The 19,687-nt window shown below is 52.0% G+C and overlaps 1 protein-coding gene across 1 annotated transcript; it reads left to right on the top strand.

Moving 5' to 3' along the window:
* The first annotated feature begins 464 nt into the window (after nt 1–464).
* On the top strand, nt 465–17,163 carry LOC119868883 (ubiquitin carboxyl-terminal hydrolase 17-like protein 6). Its single transcript, XM_038589252.1, has 3 exons — nt 465–2,038; nt 16,254–16,470; nt 16,969–17,163. Exons 1-3 carry the CDS (start codon nt 465–467, stop codon nt 17,161–17,163), a joined length of 1,986 nt encoding a protein of 661 aa, XP_038445180.1.
* Nucleotides 17,164–19,687: the final 2,524 nt, after the last annotated feature.

The following is a 19,687-nucleotide window of genomic DNA, read 5'->3' as shown; positions in this document are numbered from 1 at the left end:
GAGTTCCTATGTGATACCTGAGCTCCTTTGGGAGAGTGATCTTCCCTGTCCTAGAGCACTAACGTCTAACACTCCTTGGCTCCCTTGGGGTTACTCAAAGGAAAGGACATTCAAAAAGGTTTCCTCTGAACATAGAAACTCTGAACAAATTCTGTTGAGAAAGGTGCAGGGACAGTTGAGGTGGTTGAGAATAATCTGAAAGTTGCCTGTTGTGGGAGGCAAGAATAGGAGCTGGGCTGACCTGAATGGTCTCCGTCAGGGAGGGACCACACCCAAATCCCGTAATCCAATCAAGCAATTAGAGTGGATTAGAGGACTTTGTGCCTTATCCCAGGGCCCAAAAGCCATAAAGGTGGAGGTGAGGTTCACTATCTGCCATTTGAAAACGGCTCAGTGAGAGGAGCATCCCTTTGCGACCTGAAGCTCCTGGTTGAATGTATCTTGTGGACACTGTTTCTGCAGACATGGAGGCTGCCCACCTCCACCCCTCAGAGGAGCCTCAGTTCAGCGCCTCTCCCAAACCCCAGTCATACTGGTCAAGGAGAGGCGGTGCTGAAGTCCACGGAGGACCCTCTGTGCCCGAGAGGACATCTCCTGCATCAAAGACTCTCTCCTCCCCGACTGACCCGTTGGCTCCCGCATCAGCAGGGCTGCCTCCCACCAAGACGCCTCTGAGTTGGAAGAGCCTTTCCCAGGTGGGAGCCGGGCTTCAGAACATGGGCAACACTTGCTATGTGAATGCGACCCTACAGTGTCTGACCTACACAGAGCCCCTCGCCAGCTACATGCTGTCCCAGCAGCACGGGACCACCTGTAGGAGGCAGACATCCTGCATGCTGTGTACCCTGCAGGCTCACCTGATGCGGGTTCTCTGCCATCCTGGACGTGTGCTCCGGCCCCTGCCACTCCTGCTCGCCGCCTTCCACAGACACAAGCAGGAAGATGCCCATGAGTATCTCATGTTCATTCTGGATGCAATGCAGCAAGCGTGCTTGCCTGAGGACAAGCTCTCAGACCCTGAGTGTCCTCAGGACAGCACCCTCATCCAGCAACTCTTTGGGGGGTACTGGAGGTCTCAAATCCAGTGTCTCCACTGCCAAGGCATTTCGAGCACTCTGGAACCTTACCTGGACATCAGCCTGGACATCGGGGATGCTCACAGCGTCATCCAAGCTTTGGAGCAGTTGGTGAAGCCCGAACTGCTGGAAGGTGAAAATGCCTACCATTGTAGTAAGTGTCTGGAGAAGGTGCCTGCGTCCAAGGTGTTGACTTTGCACACTTCCCCGAAGGTCCTCATCCTGGTCTTGAGACGATTCTCAGACTTGACAGGCAACAAAATGACTAAGGAGGTGCAATATCCTGAGCGCCTTGACATGCAACACTACCTGTCTGAGCAGAGGGCAGGACCCTTGGTTTATGTGCTCTATGCCGTGCTGGTGCACGCTGGGAGGAGTTGCCACAGCGGACATTACTTCTGTTTCGTAAAGGCAGGAAATGGCCAGTGGTATAAAATGGATGATGCTAAGGTCAGCGCCTGTGATGTGACTTGCGCGCTGCGCCAACCTGCCTATGTCCTCTTTTATATGCAGAAGACTGATCTGGAGAGAGACCTTGGGAGGGAGTCAGTCGAGGAGGGAGGACTCGCATCTCCCGAGGCAGACCCCACAGTGGTGGGTGAGGCCTCAGGAGAGCCGGCAACGGATCCCTCCGTGAACCTTCCTGAGTTGGAGGAGCGTGGGGAAGAGACCTCAAGGCAACAAATGACATTAGACCAGTGGAGATGCCTCCAAGAATGCAACCGCCCTAAGCCTGAACTTAATGTCAGGAGAAGAGAAATTGCTCTTCCTGCGAACGCAGTCATCCTTCACCACTCCAAATACAGACCTGAGATGCCGAAGAATCATCCTCAGCAGACCGTCGACCTGCTCACCACTGCGGCTGGGATGCTCCCACCTCAGGTGGCCGGGGACGTGGCCAAAGTCCCGCGTGTGCCAGGGAGAGCCCGACCTACCAAGAGGACGAGCAAGAAGGGACAGAGGTCTGGGGAAGCAGTCCAGGGATGTGTCTCCTAACTTTGGTGCACATGGGCGCACACACCCACACACACAGCGTCACTCACTCACTCCAAACCGGAACACAGACCCATACTGGAAATATTTTGTGTTGTGTGAAGTGTGTGTTCTGTATGTATGGAAGAACCATCTATCTGGTGTGTTCATGGGATATGGCCTTCAACTGAAACTAGGAGACACTGATATTTAAACCTGGGTCTTTGTCATGATCTTATATTGGGATAGTGTGGATTTCATATGGGGTCAATCCAGGAACCTGCCTCTCCTTCAGCCTTGTGGAGAGTGGGGGCCACTTGCAGGTGAGAGGCAGTGAGCAGTCAGGGTTGAGAGTGGATATGATGCTGAGGACCTGGGGTTGAAGTCAGTATGTTTGACCCTCTCATCATGCTCCCCACTTCCCAATGCTTTTCTTCTATTTATATTGAAAGAATTTTGTCTGAACACATAAGTATGTATTGGGTCTTGCTAGCGATGTGTCTTGGTCAATGCTTGGAAATTGTAGGAAGGAAATTAAGTGCTTACTTTTGGGGCAATAACTGCATCCAGACCTGATTGAACCACAGTGATTTTATTATGTTCCCATAACTCTCTCCCACATTAAGACTGAAGAGAAGCAAACTAACAAGGACTCTTATTCCAAAGGGAAATGCCCAGCCTCCCACTGAACATAACTTTTTATGACTATTTTGCTACCATCTGCTCTGTGGCACCTCCTGACCCAGAAGCAGTGGACTCTGGATTTCAGACCAGTTCAAATTCAAATTTGGACCTGGGTTGATACCTCTGGAAAACAGTGCCAAGTTCATGAATCTAGCAAAAGCTTTTTGAGGTCAGGTTATAGGTGTTCTGTGTTATCATTTCATTTCTTACAGAGGAGTTTGACAAGTTCTTTGTAGAATGGAAATTATTGCATGACCAGCAAACGCCTCTGAGTGTGACCGTAGATGTGCAGTTGTAACATCACATCATAATGTTATTTTCACTCTGTATTCAAACTTGGACATGCACCCTTACTGGAGAGTAAGGGACAATAGGATCTGTGCAGAAGAAATCACGCTTTTTTTTAGATTTTCATGTAACAAAAACAGATTAGAGATATAAAGTGTCAGGGTTTCTTTCATGTCTGGAAATTGTGTTTCTTTTGACCATTACAGTTTACTGTGTCATAAAAAGTGAGGGAACCTGTGTGCATGTCTTGCCAAGAGTTCCGTAAGAGGACCTGCAGGTATCCCCGTCCTCTGAAGACTGTCATAGGGAATGAGACAGCTCATGGACTCGGGGACTTGTCCTCCACAGCAGAGGACCCTGAGGAGGTGTCTGTGGGAATGAGGATATGTCTCCACCTGGACTGTTGTGGTGAACCAGCAATTCCTCCGCTGAACTGGATGGAAACGGTCAAGTCCACCACGTGCTGAGTGTCCTGCTTTTGTGCGCCTACACATACACTCCCCCCACTACACAGATGCTACAGTTTTTCGTTAGGTAAATCTATAGGACTGTCAAAGCGTGCTTCCCAATCCGGAATGTCAAGTTTGTCTTAGTGAAATCCATTTTCTAACAAATGTAGGGAAATCATCCTGGCAATTTGTAACTTGGTTGTAAACAGAAATTAACAAGTTAATCTGAAATTGTTTTATAAATGTCTGAATTTCTGATTTAGAAAAAGATCCCATCCAGAGTTCTGCAAATTACACCATGTTTTCTCCTAGAAGACATTTTCTGTACTTGTTGATATTATTTCTCTGAAATTGTTATGCAGAATATTGCATCTGCTTTGTTTGTTTTTGCTCTAAAATGTTATTACGAAGTTGTGTGGTTTTTTATTCTTAATAAAAAATTCCCACATATGATTTGGTGTGCAGGCTTTTTCTCCCCAGTATTTCAGAACCTTGAAACAGTTGTTTTATTTCCAGGCTGGCTCCTCACAGAGGCTTCTTTGCCTGCTTCCCCTGAGTGGAATTCCACAGCCACCTCTAGGTCACCTGCAGCTCAAATTCATATCCTCCCCCCATGGGAATTTCTCACTCCTACTCACTGGCTCAATATAGGGGAAGCGCCAGCAGCCATTTAAGAAGAAATGCAATGGGACATAGGGACATTATTCTTCAGGGTCTCTTCAATTATGAGAGCTCTGACCAGGAAGATGCTTGTATGAGAAATTAAGGGGGAGGAGTAGATTGAACCAGAAGCACACCATCTCTGCCCAAGGCTAGCAGAGACCCCTAGGAGGGATGACGGGAGATGGTTGGATAGCACACTGTGGGGACGGTGGAGGCTGGGCAGTCAGCAGATGGATTCTCTGGTTAGGTGTCTGGACGTCAATGCTCATCCTGTCCAGGTATCCATTAGTCAATCGAGGGGTGTCTCTCTATATCAAGATCTATTAGTCATGAGGACAGACCAAAGAATCTGCAGAGCGACCCACAGAACAGATTCACGAGTTCTTTTTTTTTAAAGATTTATTTATTCATTCATTCATTCATTCATTTATTTATGATAGACAGAGAGGGGGGCAGAGACACTGGAGGAGGGAGAAGCAGGCTCCGTGCCCGGAGCCTGACGTGGGACTCGATCCCGGGTTTCCAGGATCAGGCCCTGGGCCAAAGGCAGGCGCCAAACCGCTGAGCCACCCAGAGATCCCCAGATTCATGAGTTCTTTCCTGGGAAACTGGAATTGCCAATCCTGGATGGAGTTCTAGGTGGACCTCATACCTGTTTCCAGGCTACAATGTGTTGAGTCCTGGCTCCATCAACCTGCGGCAAGATTTCAGGCTGGAATTGTTTTCACAATAGAAATCTGGGCTGAAACTGGGTTTTGGGGACAGCCCCAAGGCTAGATTCCATGGCAGTATATGGAGGTTTAATCTGGGAGGCCACATCCAATTAATGATCTGTGAGCTTGACAAGGAGGGTAGGTTCCTGGCCATGGTGGGTGAATGTAAGCAGAAGGATTACCTGACTCCCCTTCCTGAGCTTTTCTGTTGTCCAGCAGGAGAAAACAAAGTCAGGACTTTTCACAGGAGATATCCTAGGGCATGTGTCTCGTGGCAGGTTTGAGCTCAGGCAGGAGACAGGAAACAGCTTCTAGGGAGATTGTCTCCTCCTGTGAGGTGTGCATCATCCCATTACCAGCTGCTCCAATAGAAGACACCACAGATGGACCACATCTTAGCTCTGCCTCTCCACTTCATAGAAATCAAGCACAGTAAAGGCATGGAGATGAGAACAATCCATTCCACGGTGATATTATTAAAAGTGCTCATTTTAATGGGAAAAGAACCCCACCCCTGTGGTGATAAGGGGACATAAAATACATTAGCCTCCTGTTACCAGAGGGTCAGATGAGAAGGTTTCAATACAGTGTTTTAGTTTCCTTAGAAGAAGCCATTGCATTCACTCTTCTGGCAGTGGACCGAGCTAATCCTGTCTTCAGAGTGTAGGGATAGAGGAACATTCCTCAGCATCTTAAAAGCCATCTACGGAAACAGCTCAGCAAACATCATTCTCAATGGGGAAACACTGGGAGCCTTTCCCCTAAGATCAGGAACAAGGCAGGGATGGCCACTCTCACCCCTGCTATTCAACATAAGATACCTAGGAATCAACCTACCCAAAGAGGTAAAGGATCTATACCCTAAAAACTACAGAACACTTTTAAGGAAATGGAGGGAGACACAAAGAGATGGAAAAATATTCCAAGCTCAAGGATTGGAAGAAGTAATATAATGAAAATGTCAAGGGTACCCAGGGCGATTCACACATTTAATGCAATCCCTGTCAAAACACTGAGGACTTTCTTTAGAGATTTGGAACAAATGATCTTAAGATTTGTGTGGAAATAGAAAAGACCCTGAATAGCCAGGGGAATATTAAAAAGAAAACCATAGCTGTCTTTAAAATTTTTAGTGATACTGTGTGTGATACACGATTTGGAATATATATGGAATCAATACATTTTGTTGCATTAGGGATTTTTCCATTTGGAGACATCTCAGTAAATCAGTTCCACGTGGTGGCTCTAGCATGTTGGGGCTCACATGTCAGCGATCACACAGAAGCAAAGAATTGAAGGACACATGGAACCTGAAGACTCCATAAGCAAGGGAGGGAACTCGGGGAGAGAATGGAATTTTAAGAAATCCCTCACGGAGGAAGAGCATGGAGTGAAGACACTCTGGGTGCACAGACGGGAGACGGTGGTGGATAAGGAAGAGCCCCGCCGTCAGGAGGGAATCCGATGCTGCCAATTCCTTCCAATGTGGCTGCTTTTGCCCTTGGAGTGTCCTAGATAATGTCTGCTTGAGGGCCTTGCTGTCTCATGCTTCTTACCTGGAAATGAAAAATAACGCCAGACATGTGGGTCTCAGGAATGTGGGAGGGAGCCCCGAATCCAGCAGCACGGCCACTGGGGAGTCTCCTTGAGAATCTCTCTCCCTCTCTTTGTCGGGCCCCCTCTCTCCCGCTACTCTGTGGTCTCTCTCTGGTCTCTCCCTGTCTCAAACAAATAAACAAATAAATCTTAAACAGAAACAAACAATGAAACGTGTTCATGTCTTGGCATCTATGTCCCCACATCCAAGTCGATTAGATCCAGGGAGCCCGGTGTTACTCAGTATTTCAGGGTGTGGGAAGCACTGAGTCCTTTGCACTTTGCTACACTGACCTCCTCTCTCGTGTCCGATCCACCTCCCAACTCAGAGACATTTTCAAGATTTTTCCAACAATGTGGTTTGGTTTTGGGGTCTACCGTGCACAGTCTGGATCCCTGCTCAGTGAGAGGCTCCATCTCACTCTCCAACTGGCACAGATCTATCTGCTTAGCTCTCTATCTCAATCTGTCTGATGAATAAATAAAAATTTTAAAAACCCTGATATTTTCTCTACAAAATTCAAACTGTCACATTATTTTTCTAATAACTGTGATTCGTGAATGTTATAATTCATTCTTAAAGGAAATAATGGAAACATTAAATGCATGTATATGTCACCAAAGTTTAAAACAGCATGAGAATGGCCTCCCAAATCATAAGAATCTGTATAATCACGCATTAATTACCTTTCAACAATGCATTAGTCAATCTTGCCCCTAAGAAATATAATTGTTACATAGCACCCATTAGTTAACCTCAAAACCCACATTCATTCAGTGGAGAATGTCTTTCTGAGGTGTCACCCAAGGACCAAAATTGGAGTGGAAGTGATCTGAAATCCTGTGCCCACCTCTTCCTTGTCAGGAGATTGTTACACAGACGGATGACTGTCAAGTGTTCTGGACAGGTTAGAGTTGCTGGGATATGGAGCAATTCCCTGTGGGAGATGGGTCCTTGCCAGGCACCTTCTCTTCAGTCAAAGGTGGGGGTGGATTGTGAAGGGGCTGTGATTCAATCAACATGATCTAATCAGGCAGGATGCGTTTAACTCCTGAAATATAAGCATTTCATTGCCTCTTTGCATTTCCAAATATTATCAAACGCCGGGTTTATAGGTTAACTTCTCAATATATATTTTGTGCCCATAATTTCCTGAAAAGAAGTCTGTCGCCATACAAGGCTGTAGGTCATTGACTTACACGGTAGTTTGTCATTTCTTTGTGTAGGTGCTCTGGGTTTTCAAATCGGTGCTGGTTGTATATGACCAAAAACATTGCTGCCAACACTCCACCCACGCTGGTTTGGACAAATGGTCTTTCAATATAAAGAGAAGATAAGCAATGGGATGAGGGGTGCATGAGGACACGGTCAGACATGCTCACACTGACCCCAGGTCCTCAGCATCATTTCCACACTCAAAGCTGGCTGCTCACTGCTTCTAATCCTGCCACCTTCAAGTGGCCCCATTTTTCCCCAAGGCTGAAGGAGGGGAGGATTCACCCAATGTGCTTCCAACTGTGCTAAATCCATCTATTACTAATATCCATAACCTATACCAGCTTGCTCAGATAACTCTGTCGTCTTCCATATCTGGATGAGAGTGGATTTTGCTTTGGGAAGATAGGTTTGGCTCTGTTTGGTTGGGTTTGCTTTGGTTTGGTTTGGTGTTTTGATGGCAGGGAAGCAAAAGACATGTAAGGTGACTAGAGGGGGAGAACAGGCCTGCTCAGACCTTCTTCCGCTAGCCTTTCTCTCTGGACTCCCTGTGCACATGGAAGGAATCCTCTCAATTGCACATGAAGTCCCAATTCTGCTGGAGAGCCCAGCATTAAAGCCCTATGCTCAAGCCTGCCTGCATCCTCACCCTTGCGCCCTATATTCCTGCAAGTCCAAGAATTCTTAGGCTACTTTGCTAGTTCCAATCCCAGCATCCCCTCATGATGATAGGCCTTCGCACCCTTGGACCTCTGGGATCTTCTGAGGCTTCCAGAAAGTAGGGAACATTTCTATTACTGCACACATCCCATGAGTGCCCAGGAAGCTGCATTTTCCTCAGAAGCCATGAGATAGCAATAGGGCGGCATCCATGGGATGAGACATGGGCTTGAGGCTCAAGGGGCCAGACTCTGACCTGGGTCACATAATGATTGCCTGAATGGGAGTTACTTAGGGGTTGGGGGTGGGAGAAGGATCACACACTGTGGCTTTTCTACTGCATTCTGACTTTTTAAACCCTAGTGTGCTCATAGAGGAGCTCTTCTACCTCCACCTACAGGCATCTGCACAGACAGAGGGAACACCCTTAAACAGATGCTTTGGAGTGAGAAAAGAGCAGTCAGTTGTTTTCCAAAAAAAAGAAATTCTCTAAATACAAGTATGGAGGTGCTTGGTGTGGTTTGGTTTCATTTGGCATGGTGTTGTATTGTTTTTTCCCATGGGCCCATATCAGAGATAACCCTGAGAAAGAGAGACAGAGAGAGAATGAGATAGATAGATAGATAGATAGATAGATAGATAGATAGATAGAGACTGTGGCCTTGGTCTCGTGCTATTTGGACGACTTGTCAACCATTGCCTCCTTAGGAAATCATCAGGAGGGTAAAAAATCTCCTTGCCCAGGTCTCAGAAAGGAGGCATCATGATCCAACATTAAAGATGGATCCAGAATATGTATAGAGGGAAACCACCCACTCATCCCATTAAAGACCAACCTGTGACCCAGGGCCCATACAGTACACAGGGCTCCCTCACAGGGTGCACAGGGTCAATGTTCCCTATGCAGTACTTCACCAAGGAGACTGGGTGTGCAGGAGACCCTCAAAGTCTACATATCCCCCAAAACTATCACGCTGTTGTCTCCTCTCAGTTAATTAAGGCTGGAGGAATTAAATTAACTATAGAGAGTTTCAGAATTGCTGAGATTAAAAAAACCCAGAAACCAAATCAAATGAAACACATGCACGCTATTCATCAGTGGTAACATTTTATTAAGGGAAATAAAACACTACACACGATTCTAAATTATGGCTGAGAATAATCGAAATGCGCAGATGAAATATTGCCCATCACAGTGCCCACAAAGCTACCACCACAGTCTAGAAAACTCATCTCAGGAGAAAACACAGTGTCCATTTGCAGAGCCCACAGGGGCTGTTCGCAGCTGAAAACCCAAATGCAGACATGTGTATGCCAATGAGAGCTTAAAGTCTGAGTTTCTATTTCCATTGGAGTGACAAGTGCTCATTCGAAATTCCCTCCACTTCTTGGAGAATCTATTTGCTGAAGAGAAAATTGACATTCCAGAGGGAAGAGTAGCCTTCTCCACAGCACACGGATTTCCCTAAAAAAAGGGCATTGTGTGCCTTTGGGGTTCAGTGTCTGTGCACGGCCCCAGGAGCATGAGAGGAAGCAGGCTGTGGACCCGGAAATTCCCATGCAAAGCAGCTGAGCAAGTGTTGATTCCCCACATGAGTTCAGGAGAGGCCACGTCCTCAGGTCCGCAGTCACCCCGTCAGGGTGCAGTGGGGTGGAGGACAATGTCCGAGGCTAGGAGCTGGCTCATTCGCTCTCAGTGTCTTCTGAGGATGAGGACACCTGTAGGTCACCGTGGAGGACACTCCAGGGGCCACAGACACAGGCTCCGTCCGACATGTGGGGGGCAGGGGGGGCCTGAGCAGGGCCTGGCTTCTCGGGAGGAAGGAATGAGGGAGCTGCGAGGAACCGGGAGCTCCAGCAACTTCTGTCCATCTGGTGAAGACCATTCTCAGGGGCTGAGTGGGGGCCCACGCAGAGGGCGGCCGTGGGGGCTCGGTGCACGGCTGCAGCATCTCCATGTGAGGTGTGGCAGGTTTGGGCTGGGGGCCCTTGCTTGGCCGGAGTGCAGGTGTCTTCCTGGGCTGCCGGGGCCCGGCTGTGCATCCACAGGCACGTCTGCTTCCTGGAGGACACAGACTCCCGGAAATCCCCAAAGGGACTTCCTTTATGATCCCGGAGGTGTGCTGGCTGGGGCTCCATCACGGTTTCTTTCAGGGGTTCTGGGACCTGTCTAGGGGCATCTGGGCACATTTCTTGCCTGGTGTCTGGAGGGGCATTTGGGAATTGTCTGCCAATGCGTTGCTGACAGCGGGACGGGTGTTCTCCTCAGGATACTTGGGTGGTGCCTGGGTGTGTCCCAGCCCATGGCCCTGGGAGCCAGCCTGGGGACCCTCGAGGGAGACTCTGCAGGGCCTCTTGGTTCTCTGCTGCACAACCAGGCTGTCAGCCCTGACACAGGGTTGGCGACCCGGCAGAGGGGTGTCAGCGATCGGCACTTCCTGGGCACTAGGACTTCCACCAGGTGGGCTGAGGCTAACTTGAGGGCTTCTGAGACGAGAGGTGGAATGGGACCGGAGTCTTATGTCAGGGGGCTGAGTACGTGGTTCCATCGGCAGGGCAGGCTCAGGGATAGAAGGCCTCCTCTTGGTGTAGACGAGCATCGGCATGTGTGGACACTGTGGGAAAAGAGAACACACGGGACTCCATGAGTTTGGTCCCGGCACCAAGGCAAAATGAACATTCAGGAAAGAAACCAACAAACGCCCACGACCTTAGTAACCACCCCCTACCCCGGAACAGGGAAAGAAAGAGTTGGGATCTGTTGACCTAGGAGTAGGGAATCTGGCTGCAGGGCTCGTCCAAACAAAGGCCTGACAGGATGCTGTTGATGTCCTTGAGACATGGGGGGGACACACAAAGTCCTGCCTCACAGCGATGCTTCCTCCATTGGACCAGCGCTTCCATCCTCTCTGCTCATGAGGAGATAGGAGTCCTGCTGCTGGAGAGTCATGGTGGGAGCTCCTGAGTGGGGATGGGCAGTGTGGGATGATGTGTCACAAAGGACAGCGGCCTGTTCTTCTCTGAGGTTGGTATGTGCTCCAGGAGTGCCCGCCAATGACCTTCACATGTCAAACAGCCAGTGTTCGCTCAAATACCAGGCATAAGGCAACATCATGGGCACCAAGGGAAAAAAGTGTGCAAATCCACGCTGCTCAACTGCCATTGGTCAGAGAGGAAGTGGAGCCCCGCCTCCCCCAGGAGGCCCATGGAGCCCAGCGAGTCCAGAAGGGCACAGCCCGGGACGCAGCGCACTCTCACCCTCACATAGTCACAAGATTCCGTGTCTTCCTTCCAGGTGCGCTTCTGCCCCTCCCGGGGTCTCCTGGGGAACCTGTGGAGCAGGGCCTTCCTCTGCTCGGCTTCCTGCCTGCACCAGAAATGAAGGCATAGAAAGGAGAAGGAACTCCCTTCCCTGGATTCCAGCCGGACACCTGCTCGGGGCTTGGGCCACCTGGTCCTTTCCCTCCGCAGCCACTCTACGCCCACCTCTGCCCCTCATCCTAACTATCGGGAGCTGAACAGGTCGTCCAGGCAGTTTCTTACATTCAGAGTCTGAAAGGGTCTGCCTTGGCATGTGCCAAGCTCCATACATTCACTGGTGCAGGGACATTTGTCCAGCCGCAAACCCCACACCAAATCAGCAGGGACAGCTCCATCACCCAAATGTGGACCCTGTTAGTCTGGGAGCTCCTCTGCCTGCCTCGCCCAGCCTGGCTCTGCCCGCAGCCGCCCTGCACACTGTGCATGCACACGGACTCGGGGTCTGTCGTATCAGCCCTGGCATCGGGTCACAAGCCCCATTCCTCACCTTCGTCTCCCTGCCTTCTCCCTCTCAGCCTGGTTCAACAGCCCAGCCTGGTGTCTTGGGTCCCGATGACTCCCCGGCTCCACATTCTCCTTCAGCCTCCTGGAGCCCAAGGCCACGGGAACGAGGGTCGTGCTCAGTGTTTTATGGGGCATCTGGTGCTTGATGCCTTGTGTCCAATGGCGCCACAGTCCCTGCACTTCACCTGTGGGAGGAAGGGGCAACGGTCAGTGCATCCACTCAAATGCCAGTGAATCTGTCAAGCACACGAATGGGAGGCCATCCTCATGGAGTGGCACATGGGATGAGGACAGGGGACATCGTATCTGCTAGTGAGGTGTCAGTATAGTGAAGACCTCTGGATGCTTACTCCCCATCCCGTGGAAGGAAGGAAAGGGGAAGAGGGATTGGAGGTGTCAGGTTGAGGACAGGTGGAAACATCATTAAGACTCGGGACAAACACAAGGCTCGATCTGATCTTATGGTGCCCTGGGGCTGATGCTCAGAGCCTCTGAGTGTCCCAGTGTGTAGCCTGGGGGATTTCCTGCCCATGTCACGATGGACAACTGAGTCCGGGCCACGATCTTCTGGGAGCCTAGCCTGTCTCAAGACTCCTGGCAGAGCTCCTGCTTCAAAACCCATGCCAGCCTCCCCACTCACCCTGGGATCCTCCTCCTCTGGACTGGGAACTCTGAGGGCCAGTCCTGCTATCTGTGGCCTCTTGCCTTTCTGGGGTCTCAAGGGACTGTCGGGCCCAAGGTGGGCATGACCAGCCGCCATCAGTCCCACCTTCTGGAGGGACAAGTCAGTCTGCTTCAGGGATGGGTTTCGGGTAGCCTGAGGGAAAAGAAACAAGAGAGTCCTATTCACCTGACCTAGGCGTCCTCACTGTACCATCTTCCCAAGAGGCCTTAGTGAGCTTCAGGACAGTGGTGCCAAACACATTTCCCCCTGTCACTTCTCTTTCCTCCTTCCTGCCTACGCTCTCCTGGCCAAGCCACATCCCCGCTCTGAGGAAGGCCGCCCTTAAGGAAGGACTCTTGTTGACACTATCATTAAGTCTCTCCAAATCCCCTGTGGGAACAAAACCAGGGACGGGACCTCTCCCGATTGAGGTCCAGTGGGATGCACCATGGAACACGCAAAGGGCAAAAGCGTCAGGAAAGTGGGCTTCCCTCTCTCATATCTGAATGCCCCTTGTGACTCCAGAGGAAGCCATAGTTAAGTCCAAATTCATTGGGAAAACACATTCTTCTCTACTCGATGGGAAGCTGCCCATCTGAACACTTCCATTCCATGTGTTCGTGGCAGTGCCCCCAATTAACTGCCATTGAAGGTTTGGGAGGTGAATTTCTTTTCACCTTGGGAACCAGGTAATTCTTCTATTGAAAAAAAGGTCAATTATTTATGGGACAGTGAGTGTGTGTGTGTGTGTGTGTGTATGAGGGAGAGTGATCACCTGAGCTGTAGGAAGGACAGAGGGAGAAGCAGACACTCAGTTATCAGAAACCCAGTGAGGGCCTGGATCCATCTCCAGAGCCTGAGATCACAACCCGACCCAAGTCAGTCCCTGAAAAAACGGAGCTGCCCAGGCGCCCTGATCCTGTGTCTTCTCTAGGTCTGCAGGGCCCAGTGAGACATTTACAGGCCTTCTGTCCCTGCTCGTCCACCACCCCACACCAATGTGACACCTGAGGCCCCATTCCACTGGCATTGGAACCTCCGGGTGTCCAGGGCATTCACAGCCATGCCTTGGCTCAGTCTCTGTCCTCAGAACATGTTAGACCAGAAAGAGTCCTTAACCCGTGGAGGAAGGGCCAATCCCTCCATCATTTCCTCACTGTCCCATTGCTCTGTCAGGGAAGGTCGGACCAGTGGCCCGAAAACTCACCTGAAGTGCACTTGTGGTCCTCACGCCCATCAGGAGAGGCTGAGAAAGGTCCTGGACAGACTCCGCTGCAGGAGACTGGGTGTCCCGTGGGAGAGAGGGATGGTCAGGAATGGCCACTTCTGTGCTCCCAGACTTTTATACTGCCCCAAGGTCACGTGACATTTCAGCCACTTGAAAGACATCCACCTAATCCTCTTAGCTGCTGCAGGGATTGAGCCCATCAGCAGCTTCAACAGGCTAATGTCCTCATGAGAGCGATTTCTATGACTCCGTGTGTGTGCCTGTGTGTGTGTCTCTGTGAATGGAGGTGTGAGTCCATGTGGATTTGGTGGAGATTGGAATTTCTGCAAGTGAAATTATATTGGTACATTTTAGCATGGGAATTAGCCTCAGGACTCATGTTTCCTGAACTATTGGTATTTTACCAACACTTCTGCTGAATTTAGACCTAATGGTATTAAAAATGGGGTCAGGGTTTGAGGTTATTCAAGATGTTATATCCATTTTGTCAACTAACTTTCAGTTAAAAACTGAAATATCATAAAGAGCAAGATCTTCCAATCGGCTATAATTGCTTGATTGGATTAAGGGATTTGGGTGTGGTCCCTTTCTCATAGAGACCTTTCAGGCCAGCCCAGGTCCTAATCTTGACTCTCTCATCAGACAGCACCTTCAGGTCTTTCTCAACCTCCCTAACTGCCCCTGCTCATTTCTGAACCGAATTTGATCAGTTTCTATGTTCAATGGATATCTCTATGAATGTCCTTTTTCTTCCTCAGTAACCTCAAGCGAGCCAAGGAGTGTTAGTCGTCAGTGCTCTAGGACAGGGAAGATCACTCTCCCAAAGGAGCGCAGGTATCACATAGGAACTCGTTCTCCTCAGCAGCCAGAATGTTTGTAGCTGTAACCAATTATTTGGGAATATGGCATCCATTGATTGGCTTCTACACTTCCATCTCTCTGGACTATGATCCCAATCTACAAAGATTGTGAAGGTTTTGATGAATACCAGTTTCTGTCTAGGTGTGGCCCGGGTCCACCACAAGAAAAATTCTCTGGCTGGTTTTATGCTTTTGGGAAACATTCCTTTGAAACTCCCTTTCCTACAAGAGTCTCTATCCTTAATCCAGTGTTTATATGCCTCATTTTAACTGTTCCTCAGGGAATTCCACCCCAATATCCTTTATATTCTCTTGATTCAGTTGGAATATGTTGTAGGCTTGTGCCTTTTTCCACATTGTGGGCTTGGCAGGTGTAGATGCAGGTAGGAGGGCACCTGGTTAGCTTGTGGTTTGAAAGTGTCATTATGGCTTCTTCCGCCCACAGAATTGGTAGTGTCTGCTGAAACATTTTTGAGTCGTCACGACAATTCATTCCTACTTGTGACCATGATCCTTTGCATTGGGAAAGGAGGCATCTTTGTGCAGGATAGAATAGTGAAGAATAATGAAGTATAGGAAATTGTATAAGTCTAGGAAAGGTTGAAACCTAAGTCTATTTGTCTTCTTTACTGACCAGAGGCCAAGAGAAACAGGAACATTTTGACAGGCCTTGGTCAGTGACTGGGCTTCACAAGCCCTGGGGCCCTGGTGAATTCTTGATGTTCACTTGTCATCCCTGGACACTAAGAGAATAAAAGTGTCATCTCTGAAGCCACCATGTTTTAGGATATTGATTCTGTACCCATGGAGTTCAATAAAAGCTTGTGTAGGATGTTCTATATGATATCTCCATTTTTACCTGAAAGTTTTAATCCCTGAGCCTAACCTGCCAATGAAGACACATACTGAGACCCCTGATGAGACTGTCCAGTCCCATTCCACATCTCCTCTGAGTAGCCCTAAAGTTAGCCTCAGCCCACCTGGTGGACCTCCCGGTGCCCAGGAAGTGCCTATCGCTGACACCCCACAGCCAGCTCGCCAACCCTGTGTCAGGGCTGACAGCCTGGGTGTGCAGCAGAGTCTCCCTCGAGGGGCTCCAGGCTGGCTCCCAGGGCCATGGGTTAGGACACACCCAGGCACCACCCAAGTATCCTGAGGAGAACACCCGTCCCGCTGTCAGGAACGAATTGGCAGACAATTCCCAAATGCCCCTCCATACTCCAGGCAAGAAATGTGCCCAGATGCCCCTAGACAGGACCCAGAACCCCCAAAAGAAAGCGCGGTGGAGCCCCAGCTAGCACACCCGCAGGAGCATCCAGGGAGCCCCTGTGGGGAATTCAGGGAATCTGTGTCCTCCAGGAAGCAGTCATGCCTGTGGATGCACAGCCGGGCCCCCGCAGCCCAGGAAGACACCTGCCCTCTGGCCAAGCAAGAGCCCCCAGCCCACACCTGCCACACGTCACCTGGAGATGCTGCAGCCATGCACCGAGCCCCCTCGGCCGCCCTCTGCGCGGGCCCCCACTCAGCCCCTGAGAATGGTCTTCACCAGATTGGACAGAAGCTGCTGGAGCTCCCGGTTCCTCGCAGCTCCCTCATCCTTCCTCCTGAGAAGCCAGGACCTGCTCAGGGCCCTCCTGCCACCCACCTGTTGGACGGAGCCTGTGTCTGTGGCCCCTGGAGTGTCCTCCACAGTGACCTACAGGTGTCCTCATCCTCAGAAGACACTGATAGTGAATGAGGCAGCTCCTGGCCTCAGACATTGTCCTCCACCCCACTGCCACCTGACGGGGTGACTGAAGACCTCAGGACGTGGCCCCTCCTGGACTCATGTGGGGAATCAGCCATTGCTCAGCTGCATTGTGTGGAAATTCCCGGGTCTACAGTGTGCTGCCTCTCATGCTCCTGGAGCCATGCACCCACCCCCAAAACACACCTTGTACTTTCCTTAGGGAAATCCATGCACTATGACAAAGGCTACTCTTCCATTTAGAATGTCAATTTTATCTTCTGCAAATAGATTCTCAGGCCTCGCGGCGGCTCCCTGCAGGATGCATGTCCCCTCTTCCCACCTCAGGGTGCAGGGGCCTTGGCCGGGAATGGGCATCTGATCGCCCTGATGAAGTCCAGCCGGACGGAGTTGCTGGAGCACAAAGTCCGACAACTGCTGCTCGCCTTGCAGCGCAGAGATGTCATCTCCATTTGCAGCTTCTTAGACGACTATCGTGGATTCGCCACCACGGACGAGGTGCTGGACCTGCTGTCCACCTGAGTGAGCACCTGCCCCTCCGCAGCCCAGGGCTGGGCCACCTGCTGCTGGGGAGGCTGGGGATGGTGTGAGCTTCCCGGCCTCGGGCTGCTCCCCCACCTGGAGCAGGGTAACCCAGGGCCTAGCAGGTCCTGGAGGGCAGCCCCTGGGGCCTGGCCTGTGGCGGGTCGGCCAGAGGGGCTGTGCCTGTGCTCAGCAGCCATCCTCCTCACTTGTGAGGAGACTTGTGCCTCCTCCACCCATCACCAGGGGCCTGAGCTGGCCTGTTTCCCCATTGAAAGGGAGGTTTGAGAGTCCATCGGGGGTCTGTGTCCTGGGGCAACCAGACCGGGGGACCCCGGGGTGCCTCAGGCCCACTAGGATATGGGCCATGGGCCTGGCTGGAGCCCTTTCATGCTCAAGCCTTCAGGAGTCCCCAGCAGGTGCGGGCGATTCTCTGGGAGCTGCCCGTGGCCCCACGAACAGAGGTGACGGCTCCCGGGGCTCCAGCCTAGTCGGGGTCAGAGGGTGACAGCCCCCATGATGAGAAGTCACGTCCCCAGCACAATTCATGGGATGCCCCCGCCCTCCTCTAGGTATGGGTGCATCGTAGATGCGTGGGGTAACAATGACATGGTCCTGCAGCGCTGGAAAATGTGAGTGACTCCGGCTCCTGCAGGAGGGCCTTCCCTCTCCAGGAGGGCAGCGAGGGGGCTGTGGGGTGGGGAGGCTGCACCCTCACCCCACACATCTGCAATTCCCGTGACAGGGTAAAGGTCTAAGGCCCCTTCTGGAAAAGAGCACAGGAGAGCGGTGGATGGGATGCGGGCTTGGTGGGAGGCATTGGGACCCCTAAGGAGTCCTTCTCCATGCCCCCCAACCCTCTCTCTGCCCCACACCTGGGGCCAGAGCAGAGGGGGTGGGAAGCATTGCACTCCCCAATCTGGTAGCACCTGGACCCGGGGGCACAGCAGGTGCTCAGGAGGGCTGGTGGGGGCTCCCGGACCAGGCGGCCCCCGCCCCGTGGGAGATGGGAGATTAGAGTCAGTGGAAGGACACCCCCAGGGCCCCCTCGGGAGTGAGGCAGCCCAGAGCCACAGGAGGGAAGTTGGCGGTCCTGGGCAGTTCCTGGCAAGCCCTGGCAGGACACAGAGCCCGAGCCCTCCTGGCTTGGACCTACCCAGAAGACAGTGTGTGCAGTGAGGGCAATGACAGGCCAGATGCCCCCCGTCCCCGTACGCCTGCCGGTGGACTCAAGGGGCAGTTGGGCAGGGACCAGGCTGAGGAGGGAGCCCCCGCTTCTCCAGGAGAGATGGTGATGGTCACTCCACTGGCCGTGGGCTCCCCAGCACAGAGGCTGCGTGCCAGCCCCTCCTCGGGGAGCAGGCCTGTGGCAGGCAGGTCCGCCAGGTGGCAAGGGGACGAGGATCAGGACTTGCCTCCAACATCCTGCAAGGGATGCCGGGTCCCTGGGTCCTGCAGGGCTTCCTCAGGACACCTGTGAGTGATGGTGCCCTGTCTTCTGACACCTGTGCCCTCCTGTCCCTCCCCAGGGCCATCTCCTGCATGCTGGAAATATGGCTGGATTATTTTCGGGATGAATTTTGTCAGCTCCCAGAATTTCCCTCCCTGAGGATGATTCTGGAATTCATGAGGCAGCGCATGCCAGGCTCGGACGTGGAACTCCATGCCCGGCGTTACCTCCAGCAATTCAGACGCCTCCAGCAGCGGAGCCAGAGGGGGTGGCCGAGCGGGGACAGGGGGTGCCCGGCGGATCCAGCCTCTATGCAGCTGGGCCGGGAGCAGGGGGTGGGCTCACACCCCACCCCACGGGCTGTGGGCTGGGGACACCTCCCAGGGCTCTTGCCCCCACACATGTGGAGCAGTGGGAAGAGTGGCCTTGATTTGGGAGGAACGTGGACAGTCTGCCCTGATGGTGATACTTTGTCTTCTTGGAGCTACAGCTTTGGACCGAGCAAAACACCCTGAACCCGCTCTGGAGTGTGCCCCAGCTCTGACCGTGGGGCCTACTGCCCCGTCGGGGCCTGAAGGGATCGAGGCCATCCTGGCTGCTGGGGCTGAGGGCTTGGCCTGCGCTGAGGCACCCACTGGGGAGGCAAAGTCGTCACTGGTCTAGTTCACTGCTCCGCCCTGCAGGAGCCCCCTGCACCCCTGCGAGCCTGGAGGAGGAGCAGGTGCCACCCCTGCTCTCGAGGTCATGGATGTGCCCGAGCAGCCTCCTAACTCGATGGAGCAACCAGCCATAGGACCGAAGCAACCCTGTGAACCACCTCGGGAGCCCGCCCCAGCTCCGACTGTGGGGCCTGCTGAAGCTTCAGGGTGATGGAGCTGGTCCTGGCTGCTGGAGCTGAGGACTTGGTCAAAGCCGAGATGCTGGCTCCTGAGTTTAAGGTAGTGCAGATGCTGGTCGAACCTATGGTTCCCTGCCCCGATGAGGAAGAGCCACCTGCACCCGCGGCCACCCCAGAGGAGTAGGCCCAGGAGCCTGCAATTGGGGTCCCCAGAGTGTCAGAGCCACCACCTGCCT

Source organism: Canis lupus, unplaced genomic scaffold (assembly GCF_011100685.1).
Source record: "Canis lupus familiaris isolate Mischka breed German Shepherd unplaced genomic scaffold, alternate assembly UU_Cfam_GSD_1.0 chrUn_S1794H1991, whole genome shotgun sequence".
Lineage (NCBI taxonomy): Eukaryota > Metazoa > Chordata > Mammalia > Carnivora > Canidae > Canis > Canis lupus.
Note: the sequence above shows the minus strand (reverse complement) of the source record. Positions and strands in the feature narration are given on the sequence as shown.